Source organism: Antrostomus carolinensis, unplaced genomic scaffold (assembly GCF_000700745.2).
Source record: "Antrostomus carolinensis isolate BGI_N321 unplaced genomic scaffold, ASM70074v2 scaffold6979, whole genome shotgun sequence".
In the NCBI taxonomy this organism is placed as follows: domain Eukaryota; kingdom Metazoa; phylum Chordata; class Aves; order Caprimulgiformes; family Caprimulgidae; genus Antrostomus; species Antrostomus carolinensis.
In genome coordinates, this window is record NW_010336334.1 from 1 (window position 1) to 17,923 (window position 17,923).

General features: G+C 36.3%; 1 protein-coding gene across 1 annotated transcript; it reads left to right on the forward strand.

Annotated features, from left to right (window-relative positions):
- Window positions 1-2,454: 2,454 nt before the first annotated feature.
- Window positions 2,455-16,524, forward strand: LOC104530269 (partitioning defective 3 homolog; the record flags this gene model as incomplete). Its single annotated transcript, XM_010174801.1, has 3 exons — window positions 2,455-2,575; window positions 11,844-11,971; window positions 15,447-16,524. Coding segments are annotated over 3 exons (643 nt in total), but the record flags the coding sequence as incomplete, so codon positions are not given.
- Between the last annotated feature and the right edge of the window lie 1,399 nt (window positions 16,525-17,923).

Genomic DNA, 17,923 nt, shown 5'->3' on the forward strand with positions numbered 1-17,923 from the left:
CCTTCCCCTTCCCCTTCCCCCTTAGAATAAGGTCTTAGGTCTGGAGACAAATTAATCCCAAGTCTCAGAATCCTTCTTGATGTTGTTATTCCATCTCTGCAGTGCAAAGGCTGTCAAATTCGTGCATTTGCTGTTTGGGAGGTGGCATACATTGTGGCTTCATAGCATGGACACTATGCATTTGCTTGCTATTCCTCTGTTGCTGTAGTTGTTTTAATGAATAACAATCACAAAATGTGCAGAAGTCGTCAGATCTGTAATAACCTTTCCAGTAGCCCATTTTGGGGCTAGTAGAGTGTGTCCGTTCTATATAATGGACAGAGTTTAATGCAGTAGTTTTGGGGTTTACCTTTTGTTTTTCTTTGCCATCGGGTAAGTGCTCCGGTGTCACTTTTGCACTGTGATCCCTTACAGGTTGAAACAACCTTGATCATCTTGAGTACTTCAAGGTGTCTATGTATGGTGGTTTCCGAGTAATTTTGCTCTGAAGTTCAATGGCATTTCTCTTTCAAGCATACGTTCTTATACCTGAAATACTAATACTTAAAGTATTTTGCTACATCTAAGTGCAATCTATCTTAGAGAAAACACTGTCTTTGTAAAAAGTATTGGACTTGTTGTTTGTTAGAGTAACAATACCAGTTTTAAAAATCAACAGACCATTTAAAAGTATTTTCTATCTTGTACCGGATTGTGATGATTGCATTTTAAATGTGCAGTGTATAGCAATGCATGGGAAAAAGACAAGTGGCTGGGCAGAATTTGAAAATAAGGAATAAATTTACATAACATAAAACTGCAAATGGAGATAAGCAGTTTCACAAAATTAAGTTGAATTAAGGGAACAGAATTAGCAAGACACCTACAATGAAGTGGAAACTTTGAAAACACCACAATGTTTCATTTTCACCTGTTTTAAATAAAGCTTTCTTTTAACTGTGCTTTTGAAAATGGCAATTTGCACATAGATGTTGACCTACCCTACAAATTTCTTAAAACTCACTTGCAAAAAAAAAAGGAGAAAGAAAACACTTCCCTAAATTCGTTCCTTTGCCTTCGGTTTCAAGAAAAGAAAAAAATGAAACCTCTTAAAAAATTAGCCTGTGCTAGAACTATGCTAATTTTTCTGTTTGGCCAACCAAGCACCAATAAATTCCATTTAATAGCACTGAAAAGAGTGGCGAGGTAATGTCTCAAACACCTATAGCCTCTAATCCACTGCATCTGCCAATCCCAAAAGACACGGAAAACAGTCACAAATGGACTCCAGAATTGTCTCTTTTCATATGAGAAAAGACATGGGGTATAAATTCACTGTATTATACTCTGTGCCCAATAACAGGAGTCTATGGAATTGCTTTCCGTTGTCTCCCTGCAGATTTCTCTTTTGAAACAAAGTGAGAACTGATAGTTCCTCATCAGCTCTTTTGAAATAAACAATAAAATGCAGAGCTTAAGAAGGCCATAATAAGAAATTACAATGCTTCTGGTTAGTCTTGATGTAACATATTTGTTTGTCAGGTTTCTTGTGATTCCCACATTAACACGTTTGAAATACAGTGTGGGGTGTAGGTGTCAGGTGCAAGCTGCACAGCTGGAAAAACTGCAGCGAGATTAAGAAATATCCACTTTCCCTCTGCCCTGTGAAAGAAGCCATTCCTGTGCACATTTCATTATGGTTTCACATAAACTTGCACTATGGAGAGTGGATTACCTATGGTAGGTTATGTGGAAAAATGGTTGGTTTTGAAGAAGTCAAGGTTCTGGGTGTGCTGGTTCGTAGCGGTGCCTCTGGAGCTGAGCCCTCCCCAACATCTGCGGGGCATTGTCCAGCACCCATCTGCTGCCCGAATGCATTCCTGAACGGCACTGTCAGATGGATTGCTTTTTACTGGCCCCCAAGCCTTTTAATGCTTTCAGACTGATCAGTTTTAAAGACTTGTTAAAAACAGAACTAAGGGATGACAGTCTCTTATTGATTGGGGAAAATAATCAAATTTTATATAGATAGGGCTTTCAGACTTTGTAATGAATTTGATGTGAATACAGATCTGACAGTACTACAGTTTATTGATTAGGAAAAGTATCTTTCATGTTTATTCAGTAGCAGAGATCATTAGGACTTTTCTCTTAATTTCCCTTTATGTTAAGTCTGACCCTAGCACATGTATTCCTCTTCATTTCTGGGAGTGACATAGACTGAAAAGATGCCAAGCAACTTTTGATGATTTTCAGGAACAGCCTCATTTGTCTTATCCTTACACCATCCGAAGTTTCTTTATAAATGAAACAGCATTATTCATTTTTAAAACACTAAAGTTCTTTGTACTAAATGCTTGGAAACTGTTTTTAAGTCTGTACTCCTGCATTGTAGTAGCAGTCCCTTGCTAAGAAATTGCAGTCACAGATGCCAGTTCCTAAGTATATTGATCACGTCCATACTCTCTCTTTTAGCACCAGATCAACCCCTAACAATCACGACCGGATACAGCGCCTCAGGCAAGAGTTTCAGCAAGCAAAGCAAGATGAGGACGTGGAAGACAGGAGACGTACTTATAGTTTTGAGCAGCCATGGGTAAGTGTGTGAAATCTGGAAAGGTTCCCTAACTCCCACTGTCCCAGGGCTGATTGGGAGCAAAACAATAGGGATGCAGCATCCTCTGCCTCTGACTTCTGCCCTTTCTGTTATCCCTGGTTTTAGTTCATTGATGTCTATTTCATTTTTAATTTTTTTCAGCTATATCTGTCCTGTGTGCATATAGCTCTGTATTTAGACCCTCAACTCTGTGGGTTACTACTTGGAATTTTTTTTGCCTCAAAGACAATATCAATTATTTTGATTTTTTCTAGTAAAATCAGAATAAAACACACAGTAATGATAAATAATTTAGAGAGAACATGTAAACTTGTATATGGTATTTTCTCTGAACCAGTATCACTGCGATTAGTTCTTTTCCTTAAGAGGAAAAGCCATGTATTTTCACAGTAAAAAAGGAGAGATATACTTAATAGTATGCTTTGCAGTAGTACCCTTTTGCCACTTATATTAGCCAAGACAGTTCTGTCTTGAGACATACATCCTAATGGATCATTTAAATCCTGTTCAATCTGATCTAGCAATGTGATACAATTATGTAAATCCATGTGCTTATCTTGTTTAACATAATTGAATGAATCAATGTTGCTTTTTAGTCAATTACATATACTAAATTAGGACCCTTTAATGTGGGACAAATATTTCATTGTATTTTTGTTTAAAATCCCATAATAAAGATGGTGAACAATTTGTTTGTGCCCCCCAAAAAATGAGAGCTGTATGATGACGGTAGTAGAATCTCTCACAGCTTCCTCCAAAAGCCAGTGTAGATGATGGGTTATCATTCCATAGTGTTATGATGCACACGAGACCAAGCTGGAAATAGCTGAAGATCAGCATCTGTGTGTACAGGTCACTGAGAATAACCTGAGTGACATCATAATGCATATGACATCTTCGGTGGCCTATTGTGGTTGATATAGAAGATTTTTTTACTTTTGGTTGGGTCTTTGTGTGCTTGTCCATCTTAAACTCACCACTTTGAACCTGTGGTATTTTTGACATGCAGCATGGGGTGGAACAAAGGTAGATGTATCCCTAAATGATCTAACACTGCTTAACATACTGTATCAGGATATAGACTTCTCTTTTCCCATGTTAGAAAACCTCTAACCTTCTCTGAAATTGAATAAATAAAATAAACATTTTTTTTTATGGCCAGATGTTTTCAATTTGATGTGGTAAAGATAATGTGATTGCTCATCACAGTTAAAGTGTAGCAGTTTTTGGGTGAAAGTGGGGCTGGATGTAGGAGGTACTTTCCATTATGCATATCAACTGCTCTTTAGTCTCCAAATGAGAGATTTGAGCAGCATTCTTGGGAAAACTGTATGACAAAAACTTGCACTCTTGAAGACTTGGGAGCTTAACTACTGAAGGTCATGGGCCAAATTGTTGTATATCTAAATGCCATAGCAACTTTAGACAGGCAACTTGGCTTTTATTATAGTTTCTTGTAATGAGCGAGGAGGGAGTTATTTGGATGACAGGCTGATTACCTTAGGAATGGAATAATTTCCTAAATTGTGGGTCAGAACATTGACCTTTCCTTTTCCTCTTATTCAAACAAATGGGATCTCTCTGTTTACTCCCCTTCTACAGATCATGCAAATGAGCTCAAAGTGGCTAATTCTGCTTAATGTATTAATATTAATTCTGAAGCTTATTGTTGCTTTTCTGGGAGCTACTCTGTTGTTAAATACATAGGTGAACAAATGTTTTATTTTAGATAAGTACTTTAAAAAAAATTGGCCCAGGGTATTTTTAATTTTTTTTTATTTTTTTCCATCATATACTCAGCCTTCCAAGATCACAGTGCTTGGAAAGGATAAAGCAATGATCTCATCTGTTTCAGCAGTTCACAGTCATTTCGGTGCTAAGGAACCATAACCCCCTCTCTTAAGGAGTGTGTATTACTTTAACATATTAGTCTAAAGTGGTGGACTTTGTTAAGACACCCTCTCAAAACAGATCCAGATGTATTATTAAATACCAGTGACATAAAAAAATGCAAAAGTGGTTTATAATATGTATGCAGGAAAATACTTGGATATATTCATCAACGTCTTTTCAGTCTTCTCCATCTGTAAGCTGTTGGTTACGAACCACAGCAGTGAAAAGAGCACCTGTACTTGGACCATTGTTGAAAAGTGTGTTTTCACCTGAGGGAGATGGCTTCTGCAGCCCACATAAACAAAAGGCTTTACAGCCAGAGAAGCCCCTGAGCACATGACAGCAGACAACTCTGGCCTGGTCTGGATAGAGAAAGAGAAAAAAAAACCATCCACGGAGAAGTGTATGCTGTGAGGTGATAAGTACTTTGCATTTCTCATTCATAAGATGATATGAGGGTTGAGGAGAGGGAACAAAGTGCTAATGTGATGTGGGACTATTGGTTACTTTAAAGAAGTGTAAATGAACACAAAGTTTGCAGCCTACATAATGGATTCTGATAGAATTCTGGCAGCTCTGAGGATATTCAGAGGAGCTCAATATCTCAGAAACCCACTAATATATTATCAAAATAATCCTGTGAATGTCACTAACTCCAATCCATGCCCGACTATTAATGGCCTGGGACACAGAAGTCTGGTTACCTGTGATAAATACCTTCAGTCTCCTCCACAAGTTGGAGATCTCTATACCATGGAGCACATCATGCTGGCTTTCAGCGATACCCACGGCAGAGAGACTGGTGCCTGACCCCATCCTTTTCTGGCTGTTCCCGTCAGGTGAAAATTATTTCTCTGTAGATCAGCAATGTGACATAGCTGGACTTCTTGCCCAGCTGTGTTTGCCCTGCCAGTAAACAAAATACTTGACTGCCTACGAATGTTCATACAGCACCAGGCAGTTTAACAGACACAAAAAGTGATAGTGCTGGAATGAGATGACACTGTCTATTAAGCAGCGTAACATTGCTGCTCAAGGCCATTTGAATGACATGCTGTTAAGGTTTAATAACTGACTAACTGTCGCAGCATCTCTAAAACCCACTACTGTCAAAGCTCTATGGAAAAGGTTTTTGCATTTGTTTATTTTAAGATAACTTTTTCAGGCTTCATAATTGTTTTTTCTCTTACATGGCTTTTTTATTTTTTGTGTTCCAAAAAACAAGGTACAAGAGAGTTTCAAGGGCAATACTGTACTTCTGATGTTACACAGGAAAAAACAACAGACAAACAAACAAACAAACCATAAACTATGATTAATCCATTTTAATCCTGCCGGTGTTAATTCCAGTCAGAGTTTGCAGAAATGTATATCTGGGCATGTAGAATTGCATGGAATCACAGTATGTCTGCTAATAGTTAAGGCCCTTGCTGTTGCTATGATATTTTTATCCCAGTGCAGGATTCTTGGGGGCTGATTTTTCTGTTTGGCACCAAAGTTGAGTCTCTAGTTTTTGTTTTCTGGGTGATATTGAGTCTGCTGAGATTTATCCTTGCTTGCACCAGTCCTGAGGTTTGGGGGATTTTGATTGTAATTTGTTCTGTATCTTGTATTTTTGCCTAGTCACATCTTAATTAACAGGTCCCCACCTTCAGTAATAAAAACATAGCATTATAGCCCTAAATGTCATGGGAGTGAACAATCCAATTAAAAAAAAAAAAAAAAAAAGAGCATATTAAATCCATTGAAAGCACTACAAGTGCTTTCCAGTCCTGCTTGCAGAAGCAAACCAATGATTAAAAAAACCCCTCAAAGATGTAGAAGGGACAAGAGTTGGTGGTTTATTTTTTTCATCTTAAATTTAAAAAAATCAGTGCTAAAAATGGAAATTGGCAAATTCCACTCAGAAATACACTCTTCTCCAGACATCCTGTATCTATTTGGATGGTGGGAGAAAACTGGCATTGAGAGAGAAACTGAGCAAACTCCACTTTAAACATTTAGGAGTCAAAAAGATTTTATTTTTTTTTTTCTAAAGGTAACATCTAACTGGGTCAAAATAAATATACTAGCTGACTTATTTCAGTAAAGCTTGAAGTATGTGCACAAATTTGTGAAAGGTAAATAACTGCATGATTTTCATAGAGGAAGGTCTCCAGAGGTCCTAATAATGTACTTAGGCATGGCTTGATAGATAAATGCTCAGAAAATTTAGGGACTATGCTTGTTTTCTCTACTGTGTGTTTCTAAGACAGATTTAAAGAAAAAAAAAATCTGTTTATGGTACTTGTTTCTTATAGCTGTATTGAAGTCCTTGACCTATTCAAGGACATAATGAATTCTAAATAATCTAACATTCTTTTAGAAAAACAAAAGCCTGATTTTTATCACTATAACTTCCACTGTAACATATTTTACCTGGAAAAATGAGTAACAGACTATATTCAAAACAAACATTTTAAATTTTATATCAGACAGTAAGTTATGTAGAATTACTCAACACTAATGAGAAAGGAGAGTAGTATATTAAGTCTCTCTGTTATTAATCCATCTCAAGAGTCTCTTTCAGGATATTTTATTCAATATATTAGGCAATATCTAATGGACTATTGCAGTAGACAAAGAATACCTTAGGAGCTAAATTGCTGTTTCTCCTACCCCAATCTCTTGAAGAGAGGAAGCCAAAATTATGCAGGGCAGCCTCTCCACAGGCCCTTTCTCTTCAGTTGTATAGTTAATATCCATTCTGTGTCAAACCTGGGAAGGTTTTAATGAAATACTAGTGATTTCTTGCAAAGATTTAGACTCTGACTTTAAAATCTTATATTTTAAACCTTTCCCCCCCACTAGTTTCAATCTACTAATTTATGTGAAACAGAAAATGAAGATAGAGGATTTTAAAAAGAAATTAAATAATTTTAGTTTGCAAACAAACATATTTATAGCTGACAGGCATGCAGTGCATGTAAATACCCCAGGAAGCATTTCAGGGCTCTTTGAGTGGTTTGTTTCTACCATAGGGAAGATTTTCTTTCTGCTGCTGCCATACACAGAATGGAAATCTTAGTTCCATACCATGCCATTCAGCTTCCTGCATATACACCATAGAAACATATATGAAGGGATGAGATTTTCTTATCATATGGTGTTTGAATTAATACACACACCTGTTGACAATTTTTTAAAGAAATACTGCTATATGTTCCATTCACCATAGAAACAATTTTCAATGACACCTCCCAGAACCACTGAATATCTTTTACCATTCTGAATTTTGATATACACAGTTACTGGATTGTCTGTTATCTGTGCCAAGTACATTTACACATAAAGAAGGCAAGGTCATTTAATCTTATCTTTTTCTAATTAGTGCTGCACCGTACGAACCACAGACTTTTTTGGGGCCTTGTGTCTACCAACTTCCCAGGTGAACTTGAAGCTTCTTGGTTAAACACAGAGCTTAATCTGGAAGAAAGTTAGCACATTTATTTAAATATTAAATAATGGTCTTTTTTAATAACTGGGAAAATATTAAGATATTTGTTTCTTTAGTAATCTCCATATTAAATATTAACTAACATTTAGCACAAAGAAGTTCTGTGGGTTTGAGTAAGATTTCTCCAAGCTTCTGCCTATGGCAATAGGCTGTGAGATAGGTCTGTCACCTCAACTGGTGGATCTGCTGTCATCTGAATTGGTTGGATGTCCCTGAAAACCCAGTGCCCTGGATTGCCCCTGTGATCTCTGCTCTCTAATTCTGTGGCAACTTCAATTTGGGCCAATGCTAGACGATCCAGGCTGTCACACCACAGTGAGCTACCCACCATGGGCAGAAATGCCACTCTGCAGGGAAAGAAACTGTGATCACCCACTGCTTTAGCTAGGAAAGAGAGGAGGGACCTTTATTCCTAAAATATGCTGCCTTTTACTGCTGATGGTCTTCCGTACAACATGAGCCATGGGAGTACATTCTCTGTGAAATGAAAAAAATTTGTTTGCATAAGAAATCTGTAGAAACTTTTAACTTTGCAGCCCTGGTTTTAAATTAATGTTTCTTTAAGAAGAGAACTGTGTAATTTCATTTATCTTAAGGCATAATTTTACGTGCTGAATATTGTTTAACAAAGCAGAATGTAATAACTATCATTGCCACTTAAAGATATTATGGAAGACATGAACATACATTTATTTGTATAATGCAGCCTTGGTTGTTATTGTGGCCTTGACTGCATTCTGATTTAAAAGGTCAGTGCTTGTCATACATCTCATTGCAAACAAGGCCAGAGTTCTTATCAATCTGTACTGTGAAGACCAAGCTGTTGCCAGATTTGTTGGATGATTTCAGGTTGTTAGAATTGTACTTAGCTTTGTGTTGATAGCAGTGTTAAAATTCCTGTTATGTGTAATCATTTTTTTTTTGTTGCTGTTAAAAGATGTGAAAATAGTTCAACTTTTTTTTCTAATTACCTCCATTTTGTGCTGACATGAATGGGGTATGCATGTTTATAGATGTGTATATGTGTTATATAAATATATATATATGTATAAAAGTATATTTTGGGGATTGAGAAAAAAATTGCCAATTAGCTTTTGAAGACAAAGGTTACTTATGATATAAATATTTTTGGTTTAGATGCTTTAATTGAAAGCATATTGAAAAGATAAATCACTGTACGGAGATTTGCATTTTTCTGAACAAGTGAAGGATCCAAAAAGGAATAGGTTAAGTATTTATATCATTATAACCATGTATCAAGGGCATTCACTATGGTATCACTGAGGTTTTTAATGAAAAGATTTAAAAGAAAAGCCTTTTCATTAATGAGATGGTTGAATGTACCTGTCTCTGTGTGTATATGTTATGGAATATGAGATTACATATGGATGGAGTATTTTTGTCTCATTGCCATGGTTTTGGATGCTTGAAATCAGATAGCAAATTCGATTTTATGAATAACTTATTGTAGATATGGACAGCATGCAGACAGGACTCTAAATAAGTATCCCTTTCAGATTAGTTAAGTATTGCAAACCCATTTAATTTAATAGGGCATACAGGTACTCATACCTTCAGAAAATCAGATAATGGATTTTAGATGTTTGCCTTTAGACCCATCAAATTACAAATGTCCATTAGATGAAATTCTTTGTGAACTGCTGAGAATCCAGACCTGACTCCCTAGACTGCATTCTGGGCATGTGCTAAAGCGGGCAGAGAGGCATGATAGCCTCTGCCTCTATTTCACCATTGGTTCTTGTGTGAAAAAAAAAAATAAATAAATCTGAAGCTACATTTTTATCTTAGTCGGTTCATAGTCCATTAGGGTTTTCAGAGCCCCAGTCTCTTTTTAAAGGCTCTTGTGGTAACTTCAGCTCTCTGCATGTTTGTGTGCGTGTACTTGCATTCATGCTTTCTAGATGATGCATTTTAGTGCCTTGCATAAACCTAAATTGAGCAGCCAATCAATTCCAGCTCCACCTGTTTGATAATTTATTCATTCCCTGTGCTGTAAAATCTTAGTTTAAATGTTTTTACTCCTTATGGAGAAGTTGAGATGGGAACCTCTCACTTTCCCCTTGGTTCCCTGTGAGCTGCTTATAACCACACTGGAGAGCATTCACAAATAAATCTTCTCATTTTCAGGTAATCACTCACTTCCATAAGCTGAGCCCTTCAATAAAATACCAAATGTCAGAAGACTCTCAATAAAGTCAAGAAAGTTAGAAATGTTGACATATGCAATAACTGAAAGTCTCCTCTGTATGTGTTGCCCTTATTTAATATAGTAGGAAATCTCTATGGGGGGGTTGTTGATTTGGACATACATAATGTACAGCTTATTCATCTCTCAGAAAATTTCCCACAAGGCTGGCACACGATTCTGTTTTCTCAACTTGTTGCTTCATCATACCATTCCTAAAGCATTTTTCACTAGAAATGCTGTTTTACTGAGGTTTTTATCAAGTAAATCTATTCTGAAATAGGTATCCATGTTGCATTAAGACTCCTCTTAAACAAATTCTCCATTACTCATAGTCTATGCTTTCACATTCTGATTCTTTTGCACAATAATCTTGTAACAGGAAAAGCCATTATTCACCAAATTGTTATTGAAAATTGAGTTTCTAAAAGTTATACACTGTTCCAAATTTGTTGTGTTTCTGGCTACCTGCAGGTACTTGACTACACAGTAAGACAAAGGAGAAGTTTATGTCACAAATTACAACTTTCTAGTTTCTAAAACTTATCTTCAATGTATGAAGCTTCTGAAAAGCCTTTTATCTTACAGATATTTGTCAGCCATTATGATATCTTTCTACTGCCGAAATTATAATGGCAAAAAACAAAAGAGATGTTCACTTTGAGGGAAGGCACAGATAAAAAGTCAAAAAGTATTTTAAGAAAAGCAAGTCTGAGACAAGCTGTTTCAGTCCCAGGCTTAGAGAAGCAGTTATGCTCCCTAACCTCCCAGTGATTAGACTTATGTGTTTTGAATAGAACTGCTAATTTTAAGGAGATAATGTTCTATTTCTTTGTTAGGCAAAACCTTATTAAAACAACAAGAAAAGCCCATAACATTATTTGACTTTTGTGGCACCCTGTTTTGCAACTTGAATTCACTAAATCTGAAGAAAGTAGTAATGTAAAATAAAAAATGATATCTGTACAACAGTAAACTTTTTCATAATCAAAAGATCTTGACCAGTAATGTTCTGTATTCCCAGAAAAGCGATCCATTTTCACCTGCTCTTAGTATTAGCCTCAAAGTTTCACACTGTCACCTCATTAAGATGTTATCTAAAATCCTTCTCAGATATACAGGATTCCCCATTGTCCACAAGAGACTTGCTCAATTTATCTAGTTGATCATATTGAACCAGCAAATGTTTCCGTGTCTGTCAGAAAAGCAAGTGGTACATATCTGGACCAACAGCAGAATAGGAAGGCTCCGCTGAGGGAGAGCATTGCTTGAGCATACTGGGGAGGTTCCAAAGAGCTGCTTTGCTCCCTCCTCCCTCAGATCCTCCATGGGGTGTAAAACTTCACATTACCATGGTTAGGCTAACGTAAAGTGTCTGAAGATCAGTTCCACTGATTTAATTAAAATGTCATTGTTACTCTAAAAGCATAGCCCATTCTGGACCAATATTTTCCCGATACATCTCAGAAATGGTAGGTCAGAAACAGAATCTGTAGCACAGACTACTGTTATGAGTCAATATTTAAGGTATCATTATGAAAGGGCTACCTGAACCACATATTAAACAAATACAACTGTATGCATAGAATAGCAATTTAAATGATAGCTCTTTGGTCTGCTTTGTTTAAGACATTTTCATTTTCATTTTGTAGCCAAGCACCAAGACGTACTCACAGAGTGGCAGACACTCAGTATCAGTAGAGGTTCAAATGCAGCGGCAGCGGCAAGAAGAAAGAGAGAGTTTCCAGCAAGCTCAGCGGCAGTACAGCTCATTACCCAGGTATGGTAACTGTCTGGAGCTATTTGGTGTACGTGAGCCTGGAGCTAATTTCGTTTGTGGAAGGAAAATGTTGTACTTAGTGCAGACGCTTTTGTTTAGCATTGATATAAGGTGGAATGTATTCAGTGTGGAAGAGGCATAAAATTTCTTAAGTGAGAGCATGTGGAAGCTGTTTATTTTAGGAGAATTACTTCAGAGCTGATTTCAGTGGGATTTGATGACACTCAGCACCCAACAGAATTGAGACATTAAAACAAAGCTATTCTTTGTGGGACACCATCCAGTTTAATTTTCTGCAATTACAAAAGACACCTGAGCATGGCATGGATTGTCCCCTTTTGACATATCAGATGGGTTTTTTTTTCTGTTGCCTAATTCCTTAGTGGGAAGAAATTTTATCTTTGTGCTGCTAATACAGAGAAAAAATTAAAAGGAAAAAAAAATCTCAAGATCTCATGCAACAGAATATGGAACTGAGAAACTCTATCCAAAAAATCAGGGGCCTTCAAGTTTCCAAGATATACATTTCTTCTAAGTTACTGGGTCTTTAGCAATGGAATACTGAAAATTAATACACTTTCTGTCTAAAAAGAAAAATCTGTATTTTTAAAAAATCTTAGATGAATCTTAGATTTTTTTAAAATGATATGTTTGATAAAATGTCTTTTACTTGATATTTAGCTTTAAGAATTAATAAAAGTTTGCCCAACTTGTATTGAAAATTAACACTCATAGTTAAGCGTTATGCAACTAGTCTGCATTTTCAAATATCGGTGTCAGTGGCTGAATGAAGAATCTTTTACACCTGAGGTTGGTGTCAAATTCCCTTCCAACAAGGTTATATTGTTTTCTGTGCCGTGTATGGAAATGATGTGGGGAAAAAAAAATTGTGACAGCATGTGTTTTACCAAGTGTTTCTTAACTCTTTTTTTGGAAACAAATTCAAGCTTCATAATCAAAATTATCTAATCATGAACTCTTATCCTACCAACATCTTTGAAAATAAAACAGATCTTTCAGATTTTCACATGCTATAACATATTTCAGTGTAGGTTCTATTAAATTTGCAAAGAGGGAATTGAAAATGTAAAGTTGCTGTGTTTTCTTAGATTGTTAGTTTGTCATTTTGAAAATCTTTATATTCCTTTTGCTTCTATGTCTACCTTCCTTCTGAAGTGACCACACCTATTAATGCCATATTGTTTTTACTGAGAATTTATCTTTCAGTTTTGCTTGCCTCAGCAATGCAGAGATTCAGTGGAAAAGCACAGATGGTAGTGTTGCTTTTAAATTGTGGGGGGGTTATTTTTAGTTGTAAAACTATGATTCTTAAAACTCACTTACCCTGTTCTGCTCAATCGCTGGTATCAGTTAAAACTTGGAAGTCAGTTGTAATGCAGTTCCAGTGGCAGAAATTAACAACGCTAAGGAGAAAATTAATCTACAATAAATTTGGAAAATAATACTCCAGATTATAGAAATGCTTGTTTTGAAAAGAGCGGCTGAGAACTTCACTTAGTGCAGTTTTCAACATGAGAAATGACTAGCAAGCTAGCAATGCATGTTACTGTGTAAATAATGGTAATTTCATGACTTTGAGCACTCTGGGTATTTAAGCTGTGCTGAGAGCAGACAGAATTTCAGGACCTTGGGCTAAAGTTGAGTGCTGTAAATACCAGGAAACTCCTATAACAAGCTGGGAAGTCCAGTTCTCTGGCATTATAAACTGTTTGTAACTCTGTGACTGATCTTTAAAGAAACCTTACTTGCTCTGAAACTTGGGCCCCAAGCTTAATGTTGCAACTGTGGATTTGTAATGATTAAAGTTTGTGCACTGGCTTCATTCTTGAGCTTTGTTGCTTTTCATCTTGTATAGTCTCTAGGACCCTCCTTTTTTTCCCTTTGTACATTCAAATCATTAGTACTGAAGGCAAATAAACTCTTGAGTCAATTTTAAAGGATCTTCCCAGAAAGACAAGGAAAGTGGGCCAACTAATTTTGAACAAGTACCAGAAAACAGTAAATTAAATCAGTTCAACTAGTCATCCTCTTGTCCCACATGAAACTGTAAAAGCAATGTTTAACTCCAAGTTAATTTTCTAGTACTTAAAATTTATCTTGCTCTAGATCAGCAATCTGAGTTTCGTATCCTAAAGAGGTTAGTTCAATTTGCTCTTGTTCCAGGGAGTGATAGAACATGGCTCAGAAACATTGGGTTTTTGGCAAAGTTGGATATGCAAATACCAAGAACAGCTATAAAAATTTGCATAAGAATTTACATTATGTTGTAATTTATGCTGTAATAATCTACATTCCTCCTGAATAACAATTTTCATCCAGAGATCTCAAAATCTATTATGAAATAAGGTGAATATGGTCATTTTCAAATTATATGTGTAGAAGGATGATTGCAAAAACATTAGGTGACTCGTTACCTTTACTAATGGTAGAAAAATTCTCTGTCTCCTGTCTCTCCACTGCATATTAATCGGATGAGGCCACATTGAGTCACATGTGTTGATGTGAAAAACCAAGCCATATATGATTTTCTAAATGATTTTCTTATTGATTAAAGTCGCAATATATTTTGTTTTAGTGCTTGAGTCTCGTACACTAATTTTAATCTCAAAGTGGGTATCTCTTTTGCTGAAGCACAAAATTGTTTTACTTCATCATCACCAATCTTATTTTCAATTCATAAAAGCATCTAGCATCTTGATAGCAAATTAAAGCCATTTCAAATCCATAATCTGTCTTCAAAATAATGTGATGATTTATTGTGAAAGGAGATAAGAATTTGTAATTCCTATATGTATTTGTTTTATTTATCTTCCTCATGGAGTCAAAAAAAAAAAAAAAAAAAAAAAAAGAGCAATAAAGGTTATCTCTGCCTTTTCTTTTATGAAAGCTATAGCAAACTGGGAAACAGTCCTGATATCACCAAATTCCTTAGTTCTGGAAATGGGAGGAAGAAGCTCTCATCTGTGTAACTACCTCTCAATAATGAGCTTTATCTTCTGATTTTTTGCAGTGTTGGAGCAAGTGTTTTAAAGATCTGCCTGTTGCATTTTTAATCAAGTGTGAGACTAGGTTCAAATCTTTCATGAGTGGCTTTACAAGTGCTGGCTGATATCTGGTTTCTTAGGAAGCAGAGCATTGCGTATGGTCTTTCCTAGTCTGCAACTGAATTGTGGCACTTTTTTTTTGAGAACATGATGATTGTTGTAGCACTGGATGGATTTTCCTCCTGGAGAGGCCTAGAAATATAGTTCAACTCTATAGGAAATGCTCTTCCAGCAAAAGAGGCAGGATGCCTCTTTGGGACAGAAGAGAACATGACTTCTGGAGAATGCTATAGCTGGAGGAAACCTGATGGTATTGCAGAAGCAGTTTTCTTTTCAGGGATTGTTGTCAATAGCAGGAGAAGGAGAAACAGAACATTCATCTTAAAAGCCTCTTCCATTTTTCTTTCCAGGCAAAGCAGAAAAAATGCCAGTTCTGTATCTCAAGACTCCTGGGAGCAGAGCTATTCCCCTGGTGAAGGTTTCCAGACTGCAAAGGAAAATCCCAGATATTCCAGCTACCAGGGATCGAGGAACGGCTATATGGGGGGACATGGCTTCAATGCCAGGGTAATGCTAGAAACACAAGAACTGCTCCGTCAAGAGCAGAGACGGAAAGAACAACAACTGAAAAAAAAAACTTCTTCTGAGGGGCCTAGCAACTATGACTCATATAAAAAAATTCAAGACCCTAATTATACCCCTCCTAAAGGTCCTTTCAGGCAAGATGTACCACCTTCACCATCTCAGGTAGCCAGGCTGAACAGATTACAAACACCAGAAAAGGGAAGACCATTTTATTCTTGAGGTGAAGAAATTGAAGATCAACTTACCATGCAATAAGGAACATTTTCATATAAAGACTTATATTTTGAAAACTTTTTAACTGATGGTACAAAGGAATATATCTGTTGTCTGTTTCAGTGCCTTTAAAAATATGGGTAAAGCATTGGTGGGCCTTATGTCTTTGCCGTTCTGTCTCAAGTGTTGAATTCATGGAAGGATGTTCCACCATTTGACAATCATAGCAGAAGTGAGCAATGCTGCTCCTGCATACCGAGTGCCGTAGCCCAGTCCAGTAGTTGTCAATGGCTTATTACTAGGATTTGTTGTAATGTGTTTTATTTTGCAGTGACTTATTGCACCAACATGCAGCTTTTTGGCATAAAATTAATGAATTTGAGATTGAAGGAAGCATTGACATGTCCTTTTTTATTTCTCTCTGGTCAGGAGGAGGGTTTACATATCACTCTTGAGTGAGTAAGGCTTAGCCCTACTCTGGATCACAGTCTCAGTTCTAAGATATTTTATGGTAGAGTCATTACCAGTCTTCGTTGATCAGTATTTAAATGACTATATGCTGAAAATCTATCCTTCTCCTACTATGCACATATGCACTCTTTTTTTCTCTCTCTCCCCACTCTGAGCTTATTAAAAAAGCCTTTATCCTGACTCATGAGGAAAACCATATTAAGCTTTCAGTTATCCTGAGAATCCTGTTACAACTGCCTTATAATCTTAGTACACAGTCCGTTACAAATGAAATAAATGGAGAGAGGCTATTTATAAATAGTCTCTGTATACAGTCACAGCCAAGCCCTTGACAAGTATATTTTACTATTTTATTAAAGATAGGAAATTATGAACAAACATACGACTGAGTTCTGCTTCGCTTTATTTCTAAATTAATTTGGTCATATGAAAAGTTGTGTCTAGGAAGAGAACTAGGGAGGGTATTATCCCATTTTGGAGACAGCTTAAAGCAAGAGCAGAAGAAATCAAAGGTTTTCTTTGGATCAAAAAAAAAAATGAAAAGAAAACAATTTCTTCTTTTTACAGTTTTTGAAGCTTTGTGGACAATTGCCTTGTGCTTCCATATACTGCATTGTTGCATCGTGATGCTACATTAAAAATAAAACTTCAAGTATATGAATGAGAGAGAAGTGGAGACAAACTGTTACACATCGTACTGAAAACATGTCAGTATCCAAAAATAAGTAAAGCAAAAAAGATTGCTCTAGCAGTGAGTAATATTTGAATGTGCATATAGGATATGAGAATTTATTTTGCAGCCGCTGTTTTTATGTTTGTTGGTCTGAACTTCATGTATTGTAAAAAATATGCCTGGGTTGCTGAAGTGCCTGCAAATCCCGATGTGAAAAGACTTGAGAATGGATCTCAGCATATCGTGTACAAAAAGGAAAGAGAGAAAGCAAGAAAGAAAATCATGTATTGCGTGATTTAAAAAAATGCCTATTTTTTTTTACTGGCACATTTTATTTTTGCGTCAACTTGTTTTGAGAATATATGTGAAATATCAGCACACATATCTGTGTCTTTTATGCCTGTTTGTTAATGGTTTTTGTTGTTAATAATGTACTCCATGTTTGAAAGTTGTTACTAGTGTAAGCACAGTGACATTGGATGACAATAGCTCTTTTACACAGAATTTACAAAACTGTGTAAAACAGCTTTCCGTGTACATATGAAATTTAGAATAAAAGCCTATTTCCATCCTTGTCTTGGTATTGCCTGTAGACCCTTATGAGAACTGCTGCAGACATTGAGTTTAAAAAATATTTAACAGATGTTATTTTATCCTATTCCTAATGGTTTGCGTATGTCTTTCTGTGAGCGTTTACAAACATCGAAAAAAAAAGAAAAAGAAAAAAAAGAAAATATTTATAGCCCAGCTGAACACCTGAAGATGATCCTCAGAGGGAAAAACCACTCAATCTAATGCCTTATGTTATTTTAGGCCATACCTGTGACATTTAAAAGACACATTCTTTAGTCTAACCTCTGTGGCAAAAATCTTTTGGGCTGTAGTGTAGAGTCCTCTCCCCAAGGAGAGTGCTGGCAGAAGAAGGGCACCCGCTGTGCTCTGGCC